At 42.0% G+C, this 12,479-nt stretch overlaps 1 protein-coding gene across 1 annotated transcript; it reads left to right on the top strand.

The window, feature by feature from the left end:
* The first annotated feature begins 2,735 nt into the window (after nucleotides 1-2,735).
* Nucleotides 2,736-4,589, top strand: LINGO2 (leucine rich repeat and Ig domain containing 2). The gene has a single exon (XM_063128540.1). It carries the CDS (start codon nucleotides 2,769-2,771, stop codon nucleotides 4,587-4,589), a length of 1,821 nt encoding a protein of 606 aa, XP_062984610.1. The 5' UTR covers nucleotides 2,736-2,768.
* The last annotated feature ends 7,890 nt before the right edge of the window (nucleotides 4,590-12,479 follow it).

A 12,479-nucleotide genomic window follows, 5' to 3' on the forward strand; every position in this document is an offset into this window, starting at 1 on the left:
GCTGTGCTTCCACATGACGCACAGGGGAATCCGACTCCAGGCCGCACTGAAGCCTCCTCTAACGCGCCATAAGCGAAGTCGCTTATGGCGCGCCTTTTCCCCAGCCCCAGCCTGAGGCGGGGGCTGGGGAATGTCTAGCTACTTCCGTGGCTTTTTGCGGCTACTTGCTTACTCGCGAGTAGCCGCAAAAAGCCGGGGGGGGAGATCCCGGGGGGGGGAGAAGGAAGCACAGACGCCACAGAACACACACACACATGGAGGGAGAAGGAGGAGAGATGACACATGGGACACGGAGGGAGAGAAAGATCAGGAAGAGATCAGGAGCAAATGGGGGGGTTAACTAAAAAAAACCCCTTAGCTTCTCCGCAGTCTTCGGGCCGCACGTGGCCCCTTTAAACTTAAAAAAAAAATGGTGGACGCTGCAGGGATCCCGACGTCCCTGTGCGTCCCGCGTCTGGAAGCCCGGGCAGCGCGCGCTAACATCAGCGCCTCGTCGCCCCGCCTCCCTGCCGGCTTATCCCGGCAGGTCTAGCAAAGCCCCTAGTTACTGGGAGTAAGAGCTTTAAGCTAAAATATGATGGTATTTGTTGAATTTTGCCCCCTCCCTTTCTGCCTTTGGCTACACCCCCTTTGCCTTTAGCCCTGCCCACTCTGGAATGCAGACTCTGAGAGCATCTCTGAAATTGAATTTGACCATCTGAGCTAAAGTGGTTCAACACCCTTGTCCTACAGACTGTCCTTCTGAGAATTCTAAATGTTTTTTTTAGGAAAGGGTTACTTTTCTCTCTCTACTTTCTAAATGTGAGTATTAAAATTAGGAGCTGTCCCACCTATCAAGGATGTATGGCTCTCTTCCAGACTTTGGTGGACATCCTAATGTTGGTATTAAGGTTTGCACATCGAAGTACACCGAAGCACAGGACTTTGTATGTGTAGACTCCTGACCTGTACAGTCTTTAATATTCATGAAGTATGAGGAAGGATTACATCGGAATGTATGTATACATCTCATCCAGTGACTCTTCTATTTGCTGGTCCTGGAAGCAGAAGATGTTTCCAGGCCAAGAAGATGTGTATGCAATGGACAAGGCAGGCCCAATCCCAATCCCCCACCACCACCATACAGGCAATTGCAGTGTAATAAACAAGAATCGATTATTCCTAAAATGAGAAATACGCCCAGATCTTACCAGCCTTTGCCAACCATCCAGATGTTTTGACCTACAATTCTAGATGTTTTGGCCTACTCTGATAAATGCCTCCTAATGGAAAACTCTTGATTTAAAAAACAAAACAAAAATGCAGAGAATGGATCACTGAGGTTGAAAGTTCAAAACCCAAACCTTCGTATGTCTCATCATACAATGATTTTGGTTACATCATTCTAGTGGATTACATCATTCCAGTGGAAACTCATTTTTAATCTGCATTCCTAAACACGTTTAGGGTGCAATCCTGTGTATTTATAATAGAATGCTTTCTTATTGCATGTATTATTTGTTTGTATTTAGTCATTTCAAAATCTCTTTGAGTGCTCGAAGACAAAAAGGCAGCCTATAAATAATCAATGGTGTAGCATAGTGATCAAGAGACTGATCTATGAATCAGGAAGTCCACATTTCAAAATCTCACTTCTGCTATGAATGCCCCAGGGGCTTTAGGCAAGCTATTCAGTCACAGTCTCTGCTCTCCATCTGGGATTATTTAGCTTATAAAAAAGGCAAGTAAGTGGAGACATGATAGAGCTGCACAAAATTATGCACAGTGTGGAGAATGTGGATAGGGAGACATTTTTCTCCCACCCTCCTAATACTAGAACCCAAGGTCGTCCCATGAAGCTGATTGGTGGGAGATTCAGGACAGATAAAAGGAAGTACTTCTTCACACAGTGCATAGTTAAACTATGGATTTCCCTTCCATAAGTTGTAGTGATAGCCACCACTTTGGATGGCTTTTAAAAGGGGATTGGACAAATTCCTGGAGGAGAAGGCTATCAATGGCTACTAGTCCTCATGACTAAATGCTACCTCCAGTATCAGAGGCAGTACACCAATTGCTGGGGAGCGTGGGTGGGAGGGTGCTGTTGCACTCATGTCCTGCATGTCGGCCTCCCATAGGTATCTGGTTGGCCACTGTGTGAACAGATTTCTGAACTAGATGGACCCCTGATCTGATCCAACAGGGCTCTTCTTATGTTCTTACAGGATTATTACAAGGGTTAAAATAGATAGTATGTACATTAAGTATTATTACCTAAAATCTTAGGTAAAAATCTGTGTGATGTGATATTGCCAAGAATCCTGTCCTGTTGAAGTGGGGGTGGGCCATGTTTGGACCCCCAGATGTTTTGGCCTACAGCTCCCATCATCCCTCATCATTGAGTATATTGGCTAAGGTTGATGGGAGTTGAAGGCCAAAACATATGGAGGGCTGCAAGCTTTAAAAGTAAAAACTAAAAATCATGTAAGTACTGTAAATAAAGTGCTGCTAAACCCCAGAGGCAGTTTAAAAGTCTATTATGGAACTAAAGGTGGAATTCTGGGCAAAGCAATATTTAGATGTATCCCTGAACTTTATGAAAAACTGGGGGAGGGGGACCACAAGGAGAGACAAGTTTATAATTTTTGTTGCAGCTGTTTTAACTGGAAACAAATGGGACTTACCTGAGCATGAGATCTTTCTTAAGCTGACCTAACTCTTCCTTTTCTCCTTTCTTCTTTCTCTCTTGGCAGGCCTGTGACGGAGGATTAGACAATACCAGTGGAGTCATGCTTCACACAGCCATATCATGCTGGCAGCCATTTCTAGGTCTGGCTGTGCTGCTGATTTTCATGGGCTCCACCATCGGCTGCCCGGCCCGCTGTGAGTGCTCAGCACAGAACAAGTCTGTCAGCTGTCACCGGAGGCGCCTGGCTGCCATCCCCGAGGGCATCCCCATTGAGACTAAGATCCTGGATCTTAGCAAGAACAGGCTGAAAAGTGTCAACCCAGAGGAGTTCACAGCTTTCCCTCTGCTTGAGGAAATAGATCTCAGTGACAACATCGTCGCCAATGTGGAGCCCGGAGCATTTAGCAATCTGTTTAACTTGCACTCCTTGCGACTGAAAGGGAACCGTCTGAAGCTGGTACCTTTAGGGGTCTTCGCTGGGCTGTCAAATTTAACAAAGCTAGATATCAGTGAGAACAAGATTGTCATTCTGCTGGACCACATGTTCCAGGATCTGCACAACCTCAAGTCACTTGAGGTTGGGGATAATGACCTGGTTTACATATCCCACAGGGCCTTTACTGGACTGCTTAGCCTGGAGCAGCTCGCTCTGGAGAAATGCAACCTCACAGCTGTACCAACAGAAGCCCTTTCTCACCTTCACAACCTCATCAGCCTGCATCTGAGACATCTCAACATTAACCATTTGCCTGCGTTAGCCTTTAAGAAATTGTTCCATCTGAAGAACCTAGAAATAGACTATTGGCCTATGCTGGACATGATTCCAGTCAATAGCCTGTATGGCTTGAACCTCACCTCTCTCTCCATCACCAATACCAACCTGTCCACCATACCTTATTCTGCTCTGAAGCACCTGGTTTACCTGACCCACCTGAACCTCTCCTACAATCCCATCAGCAGCATTGAGTCAGACATGCTGGCAGATGTCGTGCGCCTGCAGGAGCTTCACATAGTTGGGGCCCAGTTGCGTACAATCGAACCCCGCGCTTTCCAAGGACTTCGGTTCCTTCGTGTGCTTAATGTGTCCCAAAACCAGTTGGAAACTCTCGAGGAGAACGTGTTCCATTCCATCAAAGCCCTGGAAGTCCTCTGCATAAGCAACAACCCACTGGCTTGTGATTGCCGTTTGCTTTGGATATTACAAAGGCAGCCCATGCTGCAGTTTGGTGGCCAGCAACCGATGTGCGCTGGCCCGGATAGCGTCAAAGAGAGGCCATTCAAAGACTTCCACAGCACGGCCCTTTCTTTCTACTTCACTTGCAAGAAGCCCAGAATACGTGATAAGAAGCTGCAGTACTTGGTTGTAGATGAAGGGCAGACAGTACAACTCTTGTGCAATGCAGATGGCGACCCTCAACCAACCATCGCCTGGCTGACACCACGACGGAGACTGGTCACCACAAAAACAAATGGGAGAGCTACAGTGCTGGGAGATGGCACGCTGGAGATCCGGTTTGCCCAAGATCAAGACAGTGGGATCTATGTTTGTGTGGCCAGCAACGCAGCTGGGAATGACACCTTGTCAGCAACCCTCACCGTCAAAGGGTTTGTCTCAGATCGTTTCCTTTATGCCAACAGGACTCCTATGTACATGACGGATTCCAATGACACCAGTTCCAATGGGACCAATGTGAATATATTTTCCCTGGACCTTAAGACAATACTGGTGTCAACAGCCATGGGCTGTTTCACATTCCTTGGGGTGGTTTTATTTTGTTTCTTACTACTTTTTGTGTGGAGCCGAGGGAAAGGCAAACATAAAACCAACATTGACCTCGAGTATGTTCCCCGTAAAAACAACGGTGCGGTGGTGGAAGGGGAGGTCCCAGGACCACGTAGGTTCAATATGAAAATGATTTGATGGTTGTGCTGCTAGCATTCTTCTTATTATTATTATTACTACTATTATTATTTCCCCCTTCTGTGGCATTCTAACCAATTCAATAAGCTTGGCATGTAGGAATTGCCAGGCTTAGAGGCAGCTTCACATGGGCTGTCATGGGATCAAATGGTACACGGAAACCAGGAAGACTATCTGAGGTTGTACAGCAAAGCCTCTTGTTTTGAGGCTCCATGTGTGTTAGGGCTTTTGCAGAGTTGGCATCCAGCAACTAATTGTTTGCATTGCAAATTTTTTGGCATTCTGGGGATCTCAGTAACGAACCGTCGGCTCATGTTCACGGACAATTGTTCAAAACATTTTCTACCACTACAAGGAAAAAAAAAACACAAGAAAAGAAAAAAACCCTACAGTGTAGGATTTCATATTTAAAGAGAGAAAGAGAGACATTTGTCTACAACATACTCTGCAGTGAAATTTGTATCTATAGCTCTCATTTGCTAAAGGCTCGCATCATACATACCTTCTAGTTGATTCGACACCATAAGGTTAATGTGCTACTGTATTTTTTTTAATAGGCATATTTATTGTGTACATTTTAAAGCAATACAAATGAAAAGTTTTGTTCCTTCCACAGTAACTGACCCAAGTGTGATGTCACTCTTCCCATAATTACAGCCAAATTCCCAAATCGAACCTCTGTAGTCACCAATGAAAGATACTGTCTGGTGTCTAAACCTATGTCAAAGACCAGAGAGGAACTGTAGAGGCAGGCTCAGTTTATCTTGTCCTGTCCTGCTGCACTTCTCTACGTGTAAAGAATGGGCATGTGCCTAATTTTGATATAGAATGGAATATTTTTTTAAAATATCTGTGAGATCACGCTGGACCAGTTTACTGTACAAAGCCCAAGGTCCAACTTCCTAGTCATTGCTGGTATAAATGCTGGCAAATTACACTTCATCACTTTCCCCCCACCCCACCCCAATCCCTCTGTTTTAATTTATAATCTGTTGTTAAAATGTTGATGTGTACCGGAAGATAGAACCAGAGAAATGCATTCTACCATATTCCTGGGGAAATGCTGTCAGTGTTGCATTTATAGAAGTGAATGAAAACACTGTGAAAGGTCGGCTGACTGGAAGAGTGTCTTCCGTGATGCCAACAAACCAGAGTTAGCCATGCATAATAAGAGGGCATGCCATCCAGCATAGCATTCTGCACTTGATAGCTTGCACAAGTACTGCCAAATTACGAGCCACGGTCAGTTTTGTATTTATAGGCAGCATAGGCTGATTTGCACAGTCCTTTGCTTATGGGTTTTCCTCACGCAAATTGTCCCAGGCAACATGATTCTATGAAGAGAGAAAAGCCTAAAGACACTATTTCAAATTGCAGTAAGACGGAGAGCAAAGGGATGCTGGTAGGGGAATGAAACTTTTATAAAGACCTGCACTTGTTTTTATAATACCCTGCTCTTGGATATAATCCAAGAGCAGGGTATATAATATATAGTCCAATGTATTTTAAGAGCATTTGTCATTCTTATTATTTTATATCTCACAATGACTGTATTATAGTTGTAACCAGGACTAAGAAGGCACCTTTTAAAGAAAAGAATGTGTGCCTTTGGTAGAAATATCTGGTATATAGTTCTGTTTAAGTGTTTATAAACAGTATCCAGTGAGATATAGATGCTCCTGAAGTATATCGTCTGGTCTGAAAATTGAATTGAGTAAGATGGCTGCCATTCCTGAATGGGCATCCATGGTGGAGAGATGTACTGTGTGAACTGGTGGTATAGATGGGTACACTCTGCAGGGTTTTTTTTGTGATCACAGTGCCTCTAAAAAGAATGTACCGTGGCCATTTTGGAAAGTGGTCTGAAGCAGACACACATGCTACAGGTTCATGGCACTTTTTCCTCCCCGTCACTGCCCTGCAGTTGGTCACGTAAAGAAAATAATGGGACAAATATTACTGAGTGAACCGGCTCTTACAAAGGCAAATTCTAAAACCTGTTAATGTCTCTCATGTGATTATTTTTTTTACAATTTCATGATCGCTTTAACTATTCTTCTCACCATTTTAGTACTTATATTTCCTTGCCATTTCCCAGGATGAAAGGGAATACACTGCGGGCAGGAAAGGATTGGAGATTGGGAATAAGAAGTGCTTATGCTGATTTATTTGTTATGTGTGTGTTTTCCTCTCAATGTCATACAAAAAGGGCATGAAATTTGGACTGCAATGGCAATGTGACATAATCTTGACATGATAAAAACTGAGGCAGTGTGTTCTAGTTGTTGCTCAACATTCCAACATTCTAGCTGAAATGCCCCATTCATTCATTCATTCATTCATTCAAATTTTTGGCCGATAACCACAGAATAATTTTGGAATGATCTTGAGGAATTATGAAGAACAATAATCAGTGAGTGAGCAGTTGTTTTTGTTAGACGATTAGATGAAATTTTTCAAAGCCATGTATGGGATTTAAAACACATCTATAGAAGACATATATCCAAAATGTAAATCTGATCTTTCAATGAATATAAGAAAGGTGAAAGTCATATTGCCTCCGGTTGAGATTTCAAAGCAGTTCTAAGGGATTTAAATGCATTTTCCACTCCATTCCATAGATGTTTTTCTAAATCCATAGGATTTAGAATGCAATAAAGTCAAAACATCATTTGCGCTGTCTCATTTACAATTTTGTTTTCAAATCAATGTAAGGGCATTTAGATAAAATTTTCTCAGTACCAATACAGGGTAGGCTTAACAACCCATGCTGTTTACTTTCAGACCAGTATATATAACCTATGATATCAGCATAATGTTACATTTAGTGTGGTTGTGCTTGCATAGCTCTTGATACATCACATCCTAAGCATATTCATGCTTGTGCAGCATGTCTAATAACAGGTTCTTATAATACAGTACGGTGTGCTGTGGTGGTCACACATTTGCCATTCCAGAACACACTAACCTGGCAGCTCAGGAACATGAAATTCATAGGAGAAGGGGCCTGGGAGGTTTAACTTTAATTTACGAAGTAATCACACCATTATCCCTTTTCACATGGGCATACTGTTCTTACAATAGAAGACTACCATGGGAGACAATCATGAGAATGCAGTAACTATGCTATTTCTGTAAAGTAATGCCCCATTCACACTTATGACCACAGCTCTGAAGCTGTTTCTCTGTAGCCTTCTCCCACACTGCACCAAGAGCATTTGGATAATAGCACTATAGGTATGGAGCCAATATTATGGTTCTTCCACAGTAGATCACCCAGCAGGAAGGATGAGCCATGCAGTTGGCCCAACTTAAATGGTTTCTGTATCCAAAGGGCTGACAAGCAGCGTGAGGAGAGGGGGGAATCCAGTGAGCCCAGGGGATTTTGCTGCCTGACCCAGAGCAGCAAAAATTGCCCCCTACATAAAACCCAAAGGCAGCCAAGTGGATGGATCCAGATTTAGTCATACTTAGGGTAGACCCTCAGAGATCCATATTGGGAACAATACTTTTGAACGTATTCATAAATGATCTGGTTCAGGAATAAGCAGTGAAGTGGCAAAGTTTGCTGATGATACCAAATTATTTAGGGTGGTTAAAACTGGATTTCAGGGAACTCCAAAAGGATCTCCCAAAACTGGGAGAATGGGCAACTAAATGGGAAATGAGTTCCAATATCAGCAAGTGTAAAGTGATGCACATTGGGACAAAAAATCCCTCCTTCACATATAAATTTATGGATCTGAGCTAGCAGAGATTTATCAAGAAAGAGATCTTGAGATTGTAGTGGACAACTCAATGAAAATGTTGACCCAGCTGCTGTGAAAAAGGAAATTCTCATGTTAGGCATAATTAGGAAAAGAATTGAGAATAAAACTGCCAAGATCATACTCCCCTTATACAAATCTATGGTGCAACCATACTGTGTAAAGTTGTGGCTGCTGTGTTGTAGAATTGGAAAAAGGGCAGAAAAGGGGTTTTGTGAACCGCCCAGAGAGCTTCGGCTATTGGGCGGTATAAAAATGTAATAAATAAATAAATAAATAAAAAGGCAGCTAAAATGATGAAATGGTGGGAGCCACTCCCCTATGAGGAAAGGTTACAACAGATAGCATTGGTTAGCTTAGAAAAAACATGAGTAAAGGGAGACATGATAAAGGTGTACAAAATTTTGCATGGTGTGGAGAAAGTGGTTAGGGAGACATTTTTCTCCCTCTCTTACAATACTAGAACCCAGGGTAATCCCATGAAGGTGATTGGTGGGAGATTCAAGAAATATAAAAAGGAAGCATTTCTTCACACCGCATAGAGTCAAACTATGGAATTCCCTTCCACAAGATGTAGTGATAGCAATGATGCTGGATGGCTTTAGAAGAAGTTTTCACAAATTCATGGAGGATAAAGCTATGAATGGTCCTGCTGGTTATAAGCTATCTCCAGTATCAGAGGCAGTGTGCCTATATACACCAGTTGCTGGGGAACATGGATGTGAGGGTACTCATGTCATGCTTGTGGGTTTCCTGTCAATAGCTGTTTGGCCACTGTGAACAGAATGCTGGACTAGATGGACTCTTGATCTGATCCAGGATGGCTCTTTTTATGTTCTTAAATCAATGGGACTTAAGACATGCATTCAGTTCAATGTGTCTACTTTAAATAGGGATGTATGAGATTCATTTCAGTTTGCTTTTCGATCAGGATTTACCCAGTTTGCACCTTCCAGACTGAACACGGACTTAGATGCAATCTGTAGTCAAAGTCTGTACAGTTCTGGGTTTGCAATGTGATTCGCGGACCCTAAAAATACATTCAACAGTCATTTGAAAACACACATTAAAAAAGCCCTACTTTTGAATGTGTGCAGAAATATCCTTTAATCAATGGGAGAAGAATGTGTACATTTAAAAGCTGGGCCCAACTGATGTGTATATTTAATGCATACAGTGGAAAAAATACGCATAAAAACCTTCATGGATTTTCACGTGAAAATAACAAACACAGCTCACAGCCTGATAGGGGTGCAAGTTGGAACAAGCTAGGAGATGGAATTCAGAGAACTTCAGTGCACTTTAGTTTTCTTATTCATACATCCCTAATTTTAAGCATGACTTAATCTGGATCCATCCCACATTATTTTACCACATGAGATAGAAAATCCCACAAGCACCATTTGTCATAAAAAAAAATAAAAAATCATAAAGTCAATTATTAACTATTTGCTGCTTGTTCTTGATTGCCCAAAGTTTGCTACCTAAGGCAGCTGCATTACTCTGCCTAATGGCAGGGCCAGCCCTTTAACACTACTGCTGAGTAAGTGTGCAGTAGCCTTAGAATAGCTTTGGATGTAACAAAATTAGCAAAGGGTGGCAGGACACCAGCATAACTCACACTTCTTATTTCTGTGTTTCCTAATTAACATCCAAAGCTGAACGTAGATCTCTGAGTCCCAGATGGTGAGTCAGCTCAAGCATTTCACTGCAAGGGGAGACGCATGAGTTCTGCAGTACAACAAATGCAAGAACACTGGAAGTGTGAAATGTATGTGCTTCCTTTCTTGCTTCTCCATGCCATCTGAAGCTGCTTTCAGGTTGGCCATTGCTATTTAAATCCTGACCTTTCGGTGAGGTCCCACAGTAAAGCAGACCTCTAGAATCCACTACGTACTCTCTGATGTTATTAAATATTTGGGGCAGGATACATAGCAACCAAAAGAACCCTGGAAGTGATCTGTGGACCTGATCCTTCCATTGGGTGGAATCCAACCAAAGTCCTACTTAGAGTAGACTCATTAGTCATGACTAACTTAAGTCCAATACGTTTCAATGGGTCTACTCTAAGTAGGACTTTGGTTGGATTCTACCCATTGTATCAGCCAATGCAATGTAAGGATCAAGACCACAGATCACTTTCAAGGTCCTGTTGGATTTTATGTATGCTGCTTACATCCAAAACATCTTATCACTTCAGAGAATAAGAAGAGGATTCTAGAGTTTTGCTTTGCTGTGAGCAATCATTCTACACACACACACGCACTAGTCTTTAATATTCTTCCATCCTTTTAAGATGTTGTAGAATTTTAATAACATTGCATGACTTTGAAGCAAATATGCTGACAAACAAGAGACTGTTTTCAAGAATGACATAGCTGGGTTTCTGTAATTTGATTGTATTTTCATATAGTATGAAAATAAGAAAAACAAAGAAGAAAGATAGTTGAATGGCTAGATTTTCATTTACTTCTGGCTTGTAATTATCATTATTCACTAACAATCCATTTATTTCCTTCCTTCCTTTTTTTAAAAAAATGGACAATGCCTTTATTTACTGCCAACAATAAAAAAAAATTCCCCCACTTCCATTTCTGCTAAAATTCTGGTTAAGGCAACGTTACTCCAGTCCAAAAGGAAGCTCTATTTTCACTATTTTTAAACTGCCCACACACAGACAGGGTGATAGGACTGAAAGAGGAGCTGTGTTGGCAAAAAATACTGCCACATGTATTGTCTGAAAGTCAAACCATTAATTGTTGAGCCAGACAAGATCACACCTTTATGAAATGAGAAATGACTTTCTCTGTTTTAAGGATATCTGATTTGTGGGGCAATTTAAAATGAAACATAATTACAGCGGGATGGCAAAAGGTATGTGTATAGTGCTGGATAGAAAATCAGCCATTAGCACACCTCATAGAAAATATGTATTGCTTTCTTATTTATAGTAGGCAATACTTTACTCCTTGCCTGCTCCGATTTATTTCTATAGCCCTCTTTGAGGAATAAGATAAGTGTGCACATTTTTTATTCCTTGTTTGGTCTTTGTTTGCTGAGGACTCTTAATTCTGTATTGTTTGGACTTTGCACAGATACTTCAAGAGTTTAGTGTGGCTGTGGAGCAACACCGATCAGCTTATCCACCTCCACCCCATCCCCATCCCCAAAATTACTAGCACATCTTCGTGGCCTAATATATAGGTTCACTTGATAGCCATTTGGAACTTCTGGAATGCAATGAATGATTGCATCTGCTTTGACCTCTGGTGTGTTTGTTTCAAACAGCATAAGACCATAATTCTTAACTGGCTTGCTGATGCACCAGAGACTTTAATGGTATAAGCCCCATCAAAGATTTTAGTCTTGGTTGGAAACACTAGACAGAAAATAACTGGGAACCAGAGGATTGGGGAAGAAGAGGGATACTTTCAGGTTATGCCGTCTCATGCAGGTCCTCTTGGTAGTGATTAACTACTAATGTTGCAGCCCTCTAATATTTGCCTAGGAGTAAGCCCTGTTGAACTCAACGAGGCTTACTTCTGAGTAAAAATGCTTGGAATTTCGCTGTAAATATATTTAAATATTTTGTCAGGGGTAAAGGAGGAAAGTAGCAGATGTCTATTGGGGAAAGGCTAACGAATTAAAAACTTATGCTTCCTACTTTATTCATCTTCTATAAGAAATGTGAATCTAAAAACATGCAAATGGAAGCCCCTGGTAAGGGGCAGTGATAATGATCCCAGTGATCAGACGAATCCCACCACCACCACTTTTTATTTTATTTTGCTGGTGAAAGTACTTTTCAGAGAATAGGGATACCTGCCTTAATTACTGTGTCATTTGTCATTGTCCTCTAGAAAGCCTTCTCAAGACTTGTCCCTGACTCCAAAATAATGGCTATTGGTCATCCGCCAAAGCTCCTTCCTAGCTTTGGAAAATCCAACCCAAGACTTGTATTAATTGGCTAAAATGAGCATGGGATGCATGATTACTGGAGAGGCATGGGGTCCACCTGTTGGGAAGTGGCAACTGGACCATGTGGAGAACAGCAATTTCCATGGCAACAAGAATGATTTCTACTCCCTGAAGCTGAAAACAGCTGTCTTGCAGATGTTGTTAG

Source organism: Elgaria multicarinata, chromosome 6 (genome assembly GCF_023053635.1).
Source record: "Elgaria multicarinata webbii isolate HBS135686 ecotype San Diego chromosome 6, rElgMul1.1.pri, whole genome shotgun sequence".
NCBI classification, from domain to species: domain Eukaryota; kingdom Metazoa; phylum Chordata; class Lepidosauria; order Squamata; family Anguidae; genus Elgaria; species Elgaria multicarinata.